Genomic DNA, 17,203 nt, shown 5'->3' on the forward strand with positions numbered 1-17,203 from the left:
TTAAATATGGGCCCCGCCTGTGTCCGAGGTAGACCAGAAGTGACCTCACTGAGGAAGGGCTGGATTTGGTGGATGAGTTCCCAATCTTCTGGTCTCTGACCGGAGGATTCTGATGGCAGAGTCTGCACATTCTCAGAATCCCTAGCAGGATGGACTCCCCATTGCCCACTGCGGGGACCTGCCGGGGACCTACTCGTTGACCCTCTTGGCCAGCTGACCTCCGTCGCTTCATTCCCAGGATGGCCTTACAGGTGAATCCTCCCCTTGCCTGGTGTCCGCTTCAGGGAGGAGCCAACCCTGCACCCCCTCTCCATCCCGGGCTCAGTGAAGAGTGAGTTTCCTCCCTACTTGCAGCCGACGCCACAGGTCCACCTCTCCAGAACCTTGTCTCCAGCTCCTTTCAGGGCCTCTCAGTATCCATCTTCCTCCCTTGGAGACCCCAGCCAAGCGTAGGGGCCTGCAGGCCGCACTGGCTCCTCCCGGCCGCAGAGGGCGCTGTGGGGCGGGGCCAGGAGCGAGTCCCAGTGTGCACCGCGCGGGGCTGGACGGGGTGGGAGGCTGCGCGCCAGCGAAGGTGTCGCGGGGCGGTCGGGGAGCTCGGCGTCCCCCCGGCAGAGGCGCAGGAGAGGGCGGAGGCGGGCGTCGTGACAGGCCATGGCTGAGCTGGCTGCGGTAAGAGGGGCCGTGGAGGATGTGAGGCCTGTCGAAACTTGTCCCTGTCGCGGTCTGGAGTGGGGTCGCAATTCGGCCTGTGAGGCGGCGGGGGACTGTAAGTGACCCACGACCGAGCTCGGAGCCCCGGGCCGCTAAAGGGGCGCTTTTGGTGCTCCAATTGTTTCTGCAATGGAATAGAAAGAAAGGGGTCACTTGGAGAAATTCAGGGTCTCACCAGGCATCCCCTCTTGTCACGCACCGTTCCCTGCCTGTGTCGGGGTTCTTTGGTTTCTCTTGGGTTCTCGTTCTGTGCTCTGCTGATGAATGTCACCTCTGAAAAGCTCGTCTATTCTATATAAACGGGTGGGGGGGAAAAGTTAGGGGAAGGAGAGGAACTGGAGACTGTTGCCTCTAGGAAATGACAGAAAATTCGAAACCAGTTGGGGTGGTTAATGGAAAATTTGAACACTGGTTTTAGAGTTTAATAGGCATATCCTGAGCTTAATCCAGGAAACTCTGTTCAGTTCAACTAAGTATAACCTGCCTGTGTATCCAAGTTTTGCTTCTACCCTTTCTGAAATTTTCATAGCTGATAATCTTACTGATGTAATGCATTTTTTCCCCTTCTGCCTCTCACCTCCTCCCCCAACTGATCTAGGACACAGGGAAACTTTATGTACTGTACTGTATTTGCAACTTCCTGAGTCTATAATTATTTCAAAATAAAAAGTTGTTAAGAAGTGTTACATAGGGGCGCCTGGGTGACTCAGTCGGTTGCCCATCCGACTTCAGCCCAGGTCATGATCTCGAGGTTCCTGAGTTGGAGCCCCGTGTCGGGCTCTGTGCTGATAGCTCCGAACCTGGAACCTGCTTTGGATTCTGTGTCTCCCTTTCTCTCTCTGTCCCTTCCCTCCTCACACTCTGTCTCTCTCAAAAATAAACATTAAAAAAAAAGTGTTGCATACCAATAATTGGTGCTGCTAAGTAAAGGATCCCCCTTTAGGTGGTGCATGTGGTCAAAGGCCTGCTGGTCATTAATTCACTATGTGGGTCAAATAGATTTCTGTGACCCCTTTCTTACATTGTTCATGGCACCATCCAGAGAGAACGATAGAATATATATATCATATATATTATATATATATATGATTTTCATTAAATAATTTTTTATGTTTATTTATTTTTGAGAGAGAGAGCAAGCGCAGAGGCTAGGGAGGGGCAGAGAAAGAGGGAGACACAGAATCTGAAGCAGGCTCCAGGCTTGAACTGTCAGAGCTGTCAGGGCCCAATGTGGGGCTCGCACCAATGAACCCTGAGATCGTGACCTGAGCCAAAGTCCAATGCTTAACCAACTGAGCCACCCAGACACCGCTGTATAATGTTATTTTCAAGTAATCTCCACACCCCTGTGGGGCTCGAACTTAAAACCCTGAGATCAAGAGTTGCATGTTCCACCTGCTGAACCTGCCAGACACCCAAGAATGGGATTTTAATGTAGTTTCTTCTTGTCCCTTGAAGACATGGACATTGAAGGATGATAGCCTGAAAGTGCAAATGTGTGTCTGTACCCTTTGTGATTCCAGGTAACCATGACATTTGATGACGTGGCCTTGTATTTTTCGGAACAAGAGTGGGAGATCCTGGAGAAGTGGCAGAAGAAGATGTATCTGCAAGTGATGAAGACCAATTATGAGACTCTTGATTCCCTGGGTAGGATTGGCTTCAACGAAATCATTTTTGGAGAACCAGCCTAATACTAAAAGGCTTTCCACTCTGTATTAGCTGTTGGCTGGTGATTCTGTGCACAGTTTACATTTAGAATATCTCCTTAACTTCCTATTATGGCCTGGGAATATTTAACTTGTCCCTGTTTATCTAGTGGTATCTGCACCCCCTCAGTCTTATTAATTCTGAATTCTCTTTCACCCAACCCTTCTCTGTTTCTCCCACAGTCAGAATTACTAAATAATCTAATTCCCTCTCTTTTTTTTTAATGTATCCTTTTTATTTTTAACTGATACTTTGGTGCCTAAACAAGATGGAGTTTCTATCCTTGTAAGAATTGAGGCAAACGTTCCCTGTAGAGGGAGAATGGGCAGGGGGATAGGACATGTCGGTATCCCAGAGAAATACTCAGAGGGCACATTTGAAGAGAAAGTTGAGGTTATACTTTGCTGTTTATCCAACTTGCTCTAACTCATTCTTATGTCACCAAAACCATTTCTACTGTTACCAGTGTAATAGGTGATCTCAATATAGCCTGTGGGATTCTTTCCCTCCTTTGGGGTTTGTAACCTCTTCTATCTGGGATAGGGATGACAAGGTGAGTCAGGTGTGTGAAATCAGAGGGAAGGAAATTCTAAGCAGAGGAAAGATTAGGGCAGAAGTTCAAGAGTTAGAATGCATGAGCTCTGTAGGTGATGGGAACCACACTAAGGCAACTGCGGCACATGCATAGAAGACTAGGAGATGAGAACACTGGTGCCAAATCTGGAAGGTGCAGAGTTCGATTTCATTCTGTGGACAAAGGGAAGGTGGTGAGAGGCTTACACAAGAGTAATAAGACAAAGTTTATTTAACAATTAATTACTTGGGTTGCCATGGGGAGAATGAATTGGGGTGCATAGCAATGAAAGAGGAGACCCCAGCCGAGAACCTCCACGGTGCAGGTGAGACTTCATGGCAGCTGAACCTGGTAGGTGGTAGTAAAGGTAGAAGCAGACGGGCTCTGAATGTCTTTTGTTCCAGATTTTGCTGGTGGATTGGATGTAGAGCCCGGGGGGGTGGGGAGTCAACTCTTAGATTTTTGGCTTGAGTATGTTGAAGGCAATGACTTTATTCAATGACATGAGGAACGCTTGGAACGCTTGAAGGGAGGGCCTTAGATTGAGGTGTTTATTAGACATTTATATGGAAGTATATACAATTGGGTGCGCAAGAGTGGAATTCCAAGTGAAGATCGTGGCTGGATTCACAAATTTGGAGTCATTGAATAGACCAAGGTCTTAAAAAATGTTTTTAATGTTTATTTATTTATTTATTTTAATGCTTATTTGTTTTTTGAGAGGGAGAGAGAGAGCCTGAGCAGGGGAAGGGCAGAGAGAGGAGACACAGAATCAGAAGCAGGCTCCAGACTCTGAGCTGTCAGCACAGAGCCTGACGCCAGGCTCGAACTCACAAACCTTAAGATCATGACCTGAGCCGAAGTTGGACACTTAACCAAATGAGCCACCCAGGCGCCCCTTAAATTTTTTTTTTTACATTTATTTATCTTTGAGAAACAGAGACAGACTTATTGTTTATTTTTGAGAGAGAGAGAGAGAGAGAGACGGAACATGAACAAGGGAGGGGCAGAGAGAGAGAGGGAGACACCAAATCCAAAGCAGGCTCGACTCTGAGCTATCAGTTCAAAGCCCCATGCAGGGCTCAAACTCACCAACTGCGAGATCATGACCAGAGTCAAAGTCAGATATTCAACCGACCGAGGCACCCAGGCGCCCCAAGATGGTGTTTTAAATCTCAGGGCTAGGTGGGATCATCTCGGGAGAATACGGAGATAGGACAGAGCCCCGGGACACCTCGACATTTGGAGCTCAAGCAGAGCAGTCTCAGGCCACTAAGGTAGGAGAAACTAGAGCTACGTGTTCATCCAAGGTTGAGTTGGTAGTTGTCACAACTGGGGTCTTGGGCTTGGAAAATCCAGTCTGATTTTCCCACTTTTTAAAACGCAAAGGGCATTATTTACAATCGATTTGCTTTATAGGGCATCCAGCTATTAGCCCCAGGGATTAGGATTTAGCAGGTCCAGCCCGAGGCCCAGGAGTCCACATTTTCACCAAGCCCTTCAGGTGCTGCCAGTGCTGGCAGGAGCCGGTTCACTTTGAGGAGCATCGATCCGGGGTCTGAGCAGTAGGCGATGCTACTACAGGGCGTCCGTTGCATCTTGTACCGTCACTCCTTTACTTCAGAAGTGCCCTTCTTCCCCTCGTGCTTCTGTCGTTAGACACATGACTCTCACTTCATCGGTGCCATCCGTTAACAACTTCTGGTTCCTTCATGGCACCTCAGTAGTTAGTCTCCTTGGATATGGACGGGGAGTCTGGTCAGGAGCGTTAGTGATCAGGCTCCCTCCTTGACCTCCTGTGATTTTGCTTTCCATTGCACTCACATCGTTCTCATAATGATCATTTTTAAAGACTTTCTGCCTGGATCTTTTGGCCTTTTAAAAATCATTGTCCCCGGGGCACCCGGGTGACTGAGTGGTTAAGTGTCTGACTTCGGCTCAGGTTGTGATATCACAGTTCGTGGGTCCAAGCCCCACATTGGGCTCTGGGCTGACAGCTCAGAGCCTGGAGCCTGCTTTGGATTCTGTGTCTTCCTCGCTCTGTTTCCTTACCCCATTCTTGCTCCCTCTCTCTCTCAAAAATAAACATTAAAATAAAATAAAAATAAAAATCATTGTCCTTAATTTATCCATTTCCTTTAATTTTGTGAAACATTGCAGAGAACATTTAAGCCATGTAGTCCTGGTTAAGCTATGTTTTGTTGTTGTTCATGCAATTTCAAGGGTTTCAATTTTTTTAACCTAATGTTGATGTCCTGTCTTCAGGAATCAAAGTCAACTGTGATAATCATGTTCAGTGAAGTACTCAGTAAATCCAGATTGAGTCTGTATGGACCCTCTTTGCAGGTGGTGTTTTTTCCAAGCCAGATTTGATCACCTGGATGGAACAAGGGAGAACGCTGTTAATCAGAGACCAGGGACCCTTGGAGAATAGAGTGACACTCAGCCTTTCTGCTGATGAGCAGTGGGACTTGCAGAAGGCTGGAAAGTTGCTGTATTTTGGTGAGTATGATGGATTTAGGGTCATGACTCATTGCATTTTCCTGAATCTTTCTGGATAGTCAGCTGGTCATTGTGAAGGAGCATTGTTTTGATGGAGAATGTTTTTTTTACTCAAGTGGGAAGCAAATATAAGAACGTATTACTTTTATAAGGTGGGAAATTGTGTATATTTCATTAAAAAAATTATGACCCTGGAAAGAAGATGCAAATTACCTGTGAAAGAGCAAGTTAAGGCCGCACTTGTCAAGTCCTGAGAAACCACCGTCTTCCCCATCACACCGCTGTGTCCATCTGAGTACAGAGAAAGAGAAAACTGTCCAGTTTTATAGAACATGCTATTTTTCATTGTATACATTTTTAAAACTTGAGTTCTAAAATCCTTTTGAAGAATTCCTTTTTTAATTCCTTGCATCACAAGGAAAACATGGGAAATACTTTAAAAACTTAAGGGAATATGGAGATCTAAGTCCTTGGACGTGACAGGATTCCACTTGGGGAGAGGGGATCTGAGCCCAGGGAGTGTACGGGCTGACTCCATCAAAAGAATAAAAGAATCCCCAAGGACTTCACTTCACGGTCTGTTATTTCATTTATCTAATGAGTATTGAGTCTCTCCCATGTTCAGAGGCCTGTGTCAGTTACTACTCAGGCCGGCGGGGGGACGGAGATACCTACGCATATCCATGTATATGCTCCGCTGTAGGACTTTGTCTTCTCAGTCACCTGACTTGGCAGTTAAGTTAGTCGATCATCTTGAACTGTTGGACCAGTCAGCTATATAATGGGACTGGGTACAATCTAACAAAATAATAAGTGGCAGTGGTAGTAGTCGTGCTATATGGATCCAGAGGAGAATGAGTGGAGTAGAGACAGCAGTTTCCCAGGAGGACTTCTAAAGGAATTAGGATTAAAGAGCAAAGAATGAGCAGATTCGGTTAGACATACATGAGCCGCCTCAGAGGTGGGAACAGGCTCATTGTGTTGAGAAAACGTGTAGCTGAATGTTATTCTTGGGACCGAATGGGAGGTGGAGAAGGGGAAGCATAACACGATGTGAGATTGTCTGGGGCCAGGAATCCCAAGGAGGAAGTTGGACCTCATCCTATAGGAAGGTTTTCGATTACCAAAGAATGAACAGCTTTGGTGGCTCTCCCCTAAAAACGAATGTTCCCTCTGTGCCAGGTGGTTCTGCCCCAATAATCAAACTGCCCCTCCGCCTGGAATAAATAGTAAGTGATAAGAAATAGGATTCAAGGAGACATGTAAGTTCGCTTTTACCAGGATCTAGACATCAGCTAACTTAGTAAATGACGTCATCCCATTGGAGACATAACCTCTGAGCATAATCAGAGTTCTTCTCTGGGGGCAGGCCCCCGCTTCCTGGCAGGTGATGTTTCCTCCTGTGTGGTGTTAAGAAAAAGCAGGAGAAAAAGCAGGTCTGACATACAGTGGCTCGGGTGAGCATCTAGATGTCTGCTCCAGTTTTTATGGGTGGGAATAAGGTGCTAGCTCAGCTCCCTGTTGGTGTCATTATGGTTTTTGCTCTGGGAACAGCGGTGACTATGCTTCTATTAGTATCTTTCTTACAGTGCAGAGTACCTTGGAAAAGAGCATTATTTCCATTGTGTTCTTTGTGAATTTAGTAAATGGCCATTTTGACATTCTTAAGGAAGATAATTGTTTTCTTTTAATGTTTATTTCAGAGAGTTAGTGAGCACAAGCAGGGGAGGGCCAGAGAGAAGGGGACAGAGGATCTGAAGTGGGCTCTGCACTGAAAGCAGGGAACCTGACGCAGGGCTCGAACTCAGGAACTGAGAGATCATGACCTGAGTCAAAGTCTGACACTTAACTGAGCCATCCAGGCAGCCCTAAGAAAGATATTCTATTAGTTTTCTTCCAGAAAGCTTTTCCTGAAATCTGTGGTAGAAGGGGCAAGAATATGACCCAAAGCCTTCAGACTTAAGTATTACGCAATTTATTTCACAGATTTAAGGAACTAGAATAGAATGGTCCTATTCTCAGACTAGCTCATTTTTTATTTTCTTTCAACTTCTGCTTATCCTCTGAGGATAATCCATAGGTTCACAAGATGTATTTGCCTGCAGTTTTTCCCCCCCACATTCAGCCAGTTCTTAACACATGATGGAAGGATTTGTACATCACAGTGTATTTCTTGGCCTGTGGCAAGCAGATACACAAAGCAGAGAACCTCATCAAGATCAATGAGATCCCTTTCCCATGCTGTTAGTGACGGGAAGACCATTCTTGACCGCACCGTAGCACAGACACGTCATTGGTAAGGGTGGGTCTTCTTTTTTTTCTCTCCAGGTGACCAAGGAAATCCTGGGGCAAAAGAGGAGGAATGCCATTTAAATGGTCTTCAGAAGCAGGGTTCATGGGCTACCTTACCAGGGGAGGAAAGAAAAACCTTACCAAATCAAAGAGCCACCTTACAGCATCCAAGTCTCCAAGAAATCGGGATTCTACGTGAAAAGCTTGACATCAGAGCATCTAATCAGGAGAAGAACGATCCATGGCCTGCGCTGGTGGGCACACCGGGTTGCTTGGAAGTTCCACCAGGGCCAAGATCTTATTCCTGTTGTGTCTGTAGGAAGGTCTTCCAGGTGAAGAGAGACTTGGTAAAGCACAAAAGAAAGCACGCCAGGAGCCAGCCCCGCAGATACCCGAAGTCCAAGAACAAATCCAGAGGGAACCCGGAACTCAGGTGGAACCGGCCGATCCTGCGCAGGAAGGAGCGTTTCCAGGGTGGCAAGTGCGCAAAGAGCTGCCGCCTGAGGTGTGGCCTGCTGGTTCACCAGGTGGGTCACGCGGGCCAGGGACCCTTCCCATGCCCCCAGTGTGACCGGACCTTCCAGTGTAAAGCCGCTTTGAAGAAGCACCCGTGTTTGCACAGGAGGGAGAGGCCATTTTCCTGTGAGCGCTGCGGCAGGCGATTCGCCCAGCAGGGCGGGCTCACGGAGCACCTTGGGGTGCACGCCCGCGAGGAGCCCTTCCGGTGCCCCACGTGTGACCGGAGCTTCCGCCTGCAGAGAAGCCTGCAGGCCCACCGCTGCCAGCACAGCGGGGACAAGCCCTTCGGTGGCCCGGACTGTGGCGGGAGCGGCTCGCGCAGGGCCGCGGTGGGGGCCCGCCGGACACGCGGCGCCGAGAAGCCGTTTTCCTGTGGTGAGTGCGGTCGGACCTTCTCCCACAAGACGAAACTCACGGAACACAGCAGAGTCCACACGGGAGAGAAGCCCTTCCAGTGCCCCGACTGCGAGAAGCGCTTCCGCCTGCAGAGAAGCCTGACAGCCCACGTGTTCCAGCACCGCGGGGAGAAGCCGTTCCGGTGCCCGGACTGCGGCAGGGGCTTCTCCTGGAAGAACGCCATGCAGGCGCACCGGCGCTTGCACAGCGAGCAGAAGCCCTTCTCCTGCGCCGAGTGCGGCCAGAGGTTTACGCGGCCCTCCAGGCTCGCGCGCCACCGCGGAGTCCACGGCCGGCCGACGGAGTTCGCGTGCGGCGAGTGCGGGAAGACGTTTCCTCGGCAGTCGAGGCTCACCGAGCACCGCAAGGTCCACGCCAAGGAGAAGCCCTTCTCCTGCCCCGTGTGCGGCCGGGGCTTCCGCCGACACTCGCACCTCAGCGAGCACATGAGACTCCACGGCGGCGAGGAGCCCCTCCAGTGTCCGGAGTGCGACAAGAGCTTCTTCTGGAAGGCCTCCATGAAGGCCCACGAGCGGACGCACCGGGGCGGGAAGCCCTTCGCGTGCGGCGAGTGCGGGAAGGCCTACGCCCAGCGCTCCCAGCTCGCGGAACATCGGCGAGTGCACAGCGGGGAGAAGCCCTTCCAGTGTCCCGAGTGCGGTAAGAGTTTCCGTCTCAAAGGAAACTTGAAAAGCCACCTGCTCCAGCACAGTGACAAAAAGCCATTCTCCTGTGCGAAGTGTGGCAAGAGCTTCACTCAGCAGTACAGGCTCACCGAACATATGCGGGTCCACAGCGGCGAGAAGCCCTTCCAGTGTCCCGAGTGTGACAAGAGCTACTGCATCCGGGGAAGTCTGAAGGTCCACCTGCACACGCACAGCGGTGAGAGGCCCTTCCGCTGCCCCGAGTGTGGCAAAGGCTTCCTCCAGAAGAGAAGCTTGCAGACCCATCTGCACCATCACAGAGGGGAGAGGCCTTTTTCCTGTGAGGAATGTGGGAGGAGCTTCACGTACATGGGGGCACTCAGCACCCACATCGCAGGACATGCCAGGGAGTCGCCTGTCAGTGTCTAGTCAAGCCGTGCGGAAAGGCGGCAGAGACAGCGCTTGGGTGGAGTTAGCACCTCTGTTGGGCCCATGGTATAAGCGGGACAAGGGATTCACAGAGCACTGGCCTCAGACACGCTGGCTGGATGCACGGCAGGCAGGCCGTGTCGGCTCCTTGACAAAGGCCCCACATTATCCAGGCACAGGAAAGACAGCCTCCCCTCTGTGGTTCCCATGGACAATGCCTGCTGGTTCTGGAAGAACCATTTTCCTCTGCTGCTGTCCCAGCAGTTTTTAGCAGTGTCATCCAGGAGCATAGTAATACCTTTATTAAATTTGGAAAACTCGGGGCGCCTGGGTGGCTCGGTTGAGCAGTTGATTTCAGTTTAAGTCATGACCCCAGAGTCGTGGGATCAAGCCCCACATTGGACTCTGCACTGAGCTTGGAGCTTGCTTGAGATTCTCTCTCTCCCTCCCTCTCTCTCCCTCTCTCTCCCTTCCTCTCCCTTCCTCTCTCTCCCTCTCTCTCCCTCTCTCTCTCCCTCTCTCTCCCTCTCTCTCCTTTTCTCTTCCCTCTCCCCCACTCACATTCTCTAAAGTAAAAATAAAATAAATTCTGAAACCACAGCTTGATTGAAGAAATGTTTCAGACGGAAATGTTTCCCCTCAAATGCCTCAGTCTGCTTTCTTTTACCAAGCTTCCTTATTTAAATTTGTACCGAGATTTTCAGTTTTTTTCTCAGAGTGAATTTTCATCTTCTCTCTCATGGTGAGAGCATCTGTGTCGCGGGGGAATTTCTCTGTTGCCAAAAATAAATGTTGTCTACCATCTCCTTTGTTAATGATGGTGCATGTAAGTTTTTTGTTTCCCTCTGGTTTAATATGAATCACGTAAAAACTCACCATTGTGAGTAGCAAGCAATGACAGAATGAACCCCTCTGTGTTTTCCATAGTGTATATCAATTCTCCAGGAAGCAGACTTGCCTTAATATTGGGGTCTCTTAGGTAAACACCAAAGGAAAAACTATTGCCAGTCCAAGATATCACTCCATTTTTTGTTCCGTGGCTTAATCTATCATTATAAGATTATTTTCCAGCCTGTTCTAGCAATCCTTCCTGTCTCATGGACTGTCCATCTTCTGACAGCATTCCTACAAAAATGTATGGCTGTGCATCCTTAGCGAATCTTTGGGGCCCTTGTAAAATTTCCATTTCTGTAGTATGTGGTGGTCGCTGATGGCCGAGTCAGAATCAGCTGGAATGAAGGACACCCTACAAATCAGTGTCTGTACGAAGAGGAAAGGTCCAGCTCTGGTTGGCACACGCCTGTAGGAGCAAGCCTCTCGGGGAGTCAAGGGTGTCTCTGTGTGGAGAAAACCGCACTTCGCTAACGTGTCAGGGCGCCTGCGGGCTGGATGTCCACCTCCGCCGGCCTCGCCAGCGCCCCCCGGACAGCTGCGTGCCTGCGCCCAGGGTACATGAGGAGAACGCACGCCCCGGGGACCCTCCCCACACAAACTGAGGGACAGTCTTCTCCCATGAACTTGTTTGAAAAGTTTCAGGACATGTGATCTAGTGAGTGGAGAGACTGGAGGAAGGAAAACTCTGAAAACAATCTAGTCCTCCTGCTGTGAAATTCAGGTTAGCCCTTTAAGCCTTTCCTTGCCTCCATTTGGTAATAAAGCTCCTTGGGATAAAAGTTTCTTACATTATGCGTGTATTAGCTGAGGCTACCATCAGAAAACACCACAGACGGGGGGCGGGGGTGCTGAAGCACAGAAATTTGTTTTCTTACAGATCTAAGGGCTAGAAGACCAAGGTGCCAGCAGGATTTGTGCCTGGTGAGAGCTGGCTTCCTGTGTCCTCATGGTTCTTCTGCTCTGTGCTCCGGGTGGGTCTGGGGGATCTCCAGTGTTTCTTCCTTTTCTTAGAAGGAAACGAATCCTACTGGATCAGGGCCCCAACCTATGGCCTCATTTAACCTTAACCACTAGACCTGAGCAAAGTGAATGAGGAGGCGCAGAGATTCGGATGCTGTGTGTTCCTAAATGGGAAGAAATACCAGGAATGGGGAAGTACCTCCTCCACCTCCCCCCCCACCAGTCCCAGCTGTGCTGTTTGTCATCTGGTCCTCTCCTGAGCCCCGGCTTGTGCACCCACATCAACCCTCACTCGGCACCTCTTCCCCACACTCTTGTATTTCCCACCTCTAAAATTACACTAACCTACAAAGCTGTAAATCTGATAATGACCCTAGGTTTTCCTACACCCAACCTGTTCCCTCAATTCCTCCCAAACAAATGCCCTTCTTTATCCCTACCATCCCCACTAACCGAAGCCAACTTTTAAAAAAATCATTTAAGTTTGTTTGTTTTAGAGAGAGCACAGTAAGGGAGGAACACAGAGAGAGGGAGAGAGAAAATCCCAAGCAGGCTCCGTACTGTCAACGCAGAGCCTGATGCGGGGCTCAAACTCACAAACCATGAGATCATGACCTGTACTGAATCAACAGTCTGATGCTTAACTGACTGAGCCACTCAGCTGCCCCCTCCAAGCCAACTTTTAAAAAATTTTACAGTGGTTTTTATTGACAGATTTTCCTGCTTTCTGCCGCAGTGCATGCATTACCCTTATAACAGATTAGTTTTCTTAATACCTAACGCTAATGCTATTCTCAAAAAATGTTTTATTAAGCTTTCAATTTTATCATAAATTCAAACTCCCTAACATGACATTAGAAAGAAACCTTTGAGCTGACCCAGACCTGCCTTTTTAGCCTGAACTTGTTACCCATTCACAATACGAACCTCACTCTTACCTAATGACTCTCGTCTTTCTCAAGTGCGTCGTCATATCCTCCGACTGCACCCTCTTCTGTCCTAACGCCTTCATGTCCTACCGCTGAGTCTCCACACCAGTAGCATTTCAGGTTATATGCGCACTGTATCACGACACCCTTTCTCTAATAGCACTCTTAGAGTTCAACTGTAACCTGCCTGCTTCCCTCAGAGACTGAACCCCGGCCAGGGTGGGGATTTTTGCATTTTCTCACCCAGATCAAGCCATTCTCTGGCTGAATATGTGGATCTGTGATGTACCCACCAACACAGGGCAGGGTGGGGGGGGCACTGAGCTACATAGGACTTGATCATGGACTTCAGGTCGCAGAGCAGCTAAAAAGGAATAGTTAGGTGTGCATACATTCTCACATAGACACAGAAACCCTACCTATCCCCATTCAAAATGAGCCTGCAATCCATAATTCCAGAACCCATAAGGAAATCTAAGGTTAAGTTAGCCAACAAAACAAAATCAGAAGATGAATTCACTCCATATAAATTTAAAATAATATCTTAAGATATCTTAAAACCAGTGCACTTGATTCACCAAAATATAAGTGAATTATAACATTTTAAAATACTAGGAGATTAAAAAAAATAAGCAGAAGTGACATACAACAGGTGGATATGAAAAAAGAGCCTTGGAAATGAGAAAGTAAAGTTACTGATTGAACTAAAATCCCAAATAGGCTGAGCTTTAGAAATTTACTCAGAATGAAGTAGAGAGATAAATACAAATAATAGAAATATGAAAGCAGTGAAGATACATAAAGGATTGAGAGCTTCCGATACATACCTAACAATTCCAGAAGGAAAAAGTAAACAGTGGGAGTGACTGAGTAGCGAACACTTGAAAACGACTGATTGTTTCCAAAATTTTCCATCGAAAAGTGCCCTAGCCCCACACTGGGCTTGCTGCTGTCAGCATTGGGCCTCCTCTGTTCCCCCCTCTACCCCACCCCGACTTGTGCTCTCTCAAAAATAGATTTTTTTTTTTACTGTTTTTATTTATTTTAGAGAGAGAGAGAGAGAGACAGCATGAGCAGGGGAGGGTCAGAGAGAGGGAGACATAGAATCTGAAGCAGGCTCCAGGCTCTGAGCTAGCTGTCAGCACAGAGCCCAATGTGGGGCTCGAACCTACGAACCATGAGATCATGACCTGAGCTAAAGTCGGATGCTTAACCCACTGAGCTACCCAGGCGCCCCTTTTTAAAATTTTTAACTGTTTTTATTTATTTTAGAGAGAGAGAGATAAACATTTTTAAAAAAGAGAGAAAAGTGCACTTACATTACATGAGAGGGTGATAAAAATCCACACCCTAGCAATGATATTGAACCCAGCATCAAGAATAGGAGAAGAACATAAAGAAGGGCATGGAGAACTTTGGGGGGATTATAGGTATGCTTATTGTCTTGGTTTTGGGGACGGTTTCATGAATTTCTACATATGTCAAAACTACCAAATTGTAAGGTTTAAATATATACAGTTTATAGTGTGTCAGTTGTACCTCAATAGAGCAGTTAAAAAATCAATCACTAAGATGTTAATAATATAGTTTATAAAACAGCTGAAGAAGAAAGGAATAAAGAAAAGTACCAATTCAGGGGCACCTGGGTGGCTCAGTTGGTTGAGGATCTGACTTCGGCTCAGGCCATGATCTTGCGGTTTGAGTGTTCGAGCCTCACATTAGGCTCACTGCTGTCAGCGTAGAGCCCACTTCAGATCCTCTGTCCCTTGCTCTTTCTCTGTCCCTCTCCCGCTTGTGCTGTCTCTCAAAATTAAATAAAACATTTAAAAGAAAGAGAGAGAAGGAAAGAAAGAAAGAAAAGTACCAATCCACCTGAAGGCAGCAAAAGAAAATTTCCAGGATGATGAAAATAATAAGATATTGAATTAGGCACACAATCAGAAGACTGTCAGATATTTTAAAACTTTATATTATACAAAGTTTACAAGAGACAAGACAACAAACACTAAAGAATGAAAAAAAAGTGATGGAAAAAGATTTATCAAATGAAGGCTAATGAAATAAACTATACATGAGAACACGTTAGAATTTATAGCAAAATCCATAAAAAGAATCCACTAAGAAGATTTAAGAATCATAAACTTGTAAACACCTAACAATATATTGTATTATTAAAAGCAAAAGTTACCCAAATGATCAAAATAAATATACATTTTAGTTGGATAGTTAGCATACCTTTAATAAATGTACTCATCTAGCAGACAGTAATCTAGCAGACATTAATAACCTGACGTGAACAGCAAAAAATTTACAGGTTTTACCCAATAGAAAGCCCTGTAGAGGAAATAACATCAGTTTTAAACACATAGAGAGCTTTTACAAAAACTAACTATGTACTAGGTCACAATAAAGTCTCAACATATTTTTAAAAGTTCATTTCATTGTGATCTAACTTCTCCTACCATGAAGTATTAACTTAGAAATAAAAAAGGAAACTTCAAACAATAAAACTTCCTAGGCTTGGAAACTTTAAAAATACACTAAAGAACTCCAGTTTAAGAGGAAATCACAATGCAATTTTAGAACTAAACATTCTAAGTTCTATATACCAAATTTGTGAGATGAAGTTTAGACATAAGTCGTGTGTGTGTGTGTGTATACACATAAATATTTTTTTACATTTTGTGAAAGAATTAGTTCCATAGTCAAAAAGCTAGGAGTTCTCCGTGAACTCTTCCTCTGGAGAGAGTCCGCTAATCCCTTGTCTGATGCTCCCATGGCACTTTGTACTTTCCTCTGTGAAAAGGAGTGGGTATTATTTTCACATTGTTTTAGAAGCCTGTGTCCCTCCCTTTGAGATGGCAAATACTCAGTGATGACTTGATTAAGTTATTTAAATGTATCCTATAGTGTTAAAGATATTCAGAAGGTATAAAGAATGTTCACCTGTGAGCCGTTGGCTCATCTTGAGTAAGAAGTCATTTGCGGTACAGACCTGTGACTTACAATGAGGTTTCAACAATATAAAACCATTGTATATTGAAAATACATTGAGGGGCGCCTGGGTGGCTCAGTCAGTTAAGCCTCCGACTTCCACTCAGGTCAGATCTCGCGTTCGTGGGTTCGAGCCCCGCGTCAGGCTCTGTGTTGACAGCTAGCTCAGAGCCTGGAGCCTGCTTCCTGTTGTGTCTCCTCTCTCTGCCCCACCCCTCCGCATGATCTGTCTCTCTCTGTATCAAAAATAAATAAAACATTAAAAAAATTAAAAAAAAAAAGAAAAGAAAATACGTTGAAAACACCTAACCTAAGGAGCATCATAGCTTAGCCCAGCCTACATAGAATTAGCTGAAAGCATTTACATTAGCCTACAATTGGGCAAAATCACTGAATACAGTTTATTTTACAATGAAGTGTTGCATGTCTCATGTAATGTATTGAATACTGTACTGAAAGTGACAAACAGTGGGTGTGTAGGTACTGATGGCTGTAAGCGTATCAGTTTTTTGCCCCTTGTGATGGTGTGGCTGACTGCAAGCTGCAGGTGCCCAGCATCACCAGAGAGGAACTTCCAACATATCGCGAGCCCAGGAAAAGATCAAACTGCCAAGGATAGGAGCACCTGGGTGGCTCAGTCGGTTAAGCGTCTGACTTCGGCTCAGCTCATGATCTCCCAGTTCATGGGTTTGAGCCCCACATCAGTCTCTGTGCTGACAGCTAGCTCAGAGCCTGGAGCCTGTCTTAGGATTCTGTATCTCCCTCTCTCTCTGACCCTCCCTTGCTCGCGCTGTCTCTCTCTGTCTCTCAAAAATTAAAAAAATAATAATAAAAACGTAAAAAAAATTAAAAATGAAATACCAAGGATAGTTTCTACCGAATGCATATTGCTTACACACCGTTGTAAAATTGTGAAATCATAAGTGGTCCCATCACAAATCGGGGACCATCTGTACTGATGGAGCACCTGTACAGCCTTGGTTTCCATCCTCTCCTCCTCGCCCCTTCCCGATCCCCGCTCCCAGCGGTAACTACTATCCCAAATTGGGTATGTATTCCTGTACATGTCAGCATACTTTTCCTACATATGTATTGCTGCTAAATAATATTTAGTGCTATTTAATATGTTCCAAAGTTTCTATAAGAGGTACCATAGATAGTGTATGTAACCTGCAACGTGCCTTTTCAGACAACCTTATGTTAATGCTATTCACGTATGCTGTTTCTAGCCATAGTTCACTAGTTTTTGCTGCCAGGTTTCAGTGTCTGGGGAGAAAATCCCATAAATACCCATCCTCTGGGTGATAGACGCTTAAATTGTTCTCCTGTTTCCGCTCTTACAACAATGGCCCCCTGGCGATTCTTGAATATGGCTCCTGTGTAAATGTGCAAAACCAGCGCCAAGGTAAGACTTGTGGATGTGCCCCTTCACAAGCAGACACTGCATCTTCCTGACTAACAGCAGGAGGGCAGCTTTGGGTATTTTATGCCTATTCACCTTTTCCGCCTTTCTGTGAATTCACTATTCATAATTTTGCACATTTTCCTCCTGAGTAGTCTTTTGCTGTTTAGAAGTTTTTCATATTCTCTGGACGTTTCTTCTTGTTGCAAACAGTTTTCCCCAGTCTGACCAGATTGGATTAGGC

The 17,203-nt window shown here is 46.5% G+C and overlaps 1 protein-coding gene across 2 annotated transcripts; it reads left to right on the top strand.

The window, feature by feature from the left end:
• Window positions 1–559: 559 nt before the first annotated feature.
• ZNF425 (zinc finger protein 425) lies at window positions 560–10,172 on the top strand. 2 transcript variants are annotated; one of them, XM_029921846.1, is made up of 4 exons: window positions 560–672; window positions 2,238–2,364; window positions 5,345–5,500; window positions 7,829–10,172. In XM_029921846.1, exons 1-4 carry the CDS (start codon window positions 655–657, stop codon window positions 9,778–9,780), a joined length of 2,253 nt encoding a protein of 750 aa, XP_029777706.1. In that variant the 5' UTR covers window positions 560–654; the 3' UTR covers window positions 9,781–10,172. The 2 variants fall into 2 exon arrangements, with proteins under 2 accessions (XP_029777706.1, XP_029777715.1); XM_029921855.1 differs by lacking the exon at window positions 560–672 and adding an exon at window positions 681–769.
• Window positions 10,173–17,203: the final 7,031 nt, after the last annotated feature.

Source organism: Suricata suricatta, chromosome 2 (genome assembly GCF_006229205.1).
Source record: "Suricata suricatta isolate VVHF042 chromosome 2, meerkat_22Aug2017_6uvM2_HiC, whole genome shotgun sequence".
Lineage (NCBI taxonomy): Eukaryota > Metazoa > Chordata > Mammalia > Carnivora > Herpestidae > Suricata > Suricata suricatta.

Bases quoted from the DNA above. Each gene is read 5' to 3' on its own strand.
- ZNF425 (XM_029921846.1), top strand. The intron at 2,365-5,344 runs GTAGGATTGGCT...CCCTCTTTGCAG, and splicing joins TGAGACTCTTGATTCCCTGG to GTGGTGTTTTTTCCAAGCCA. The intron at 5,501-7,828 runs GTGAGTATGATG...TTTTCTCTCCAG, and splicing joins TGGAAAGTTGCTGTATTTTG to GTGACCAAGGAAATCCTGGG.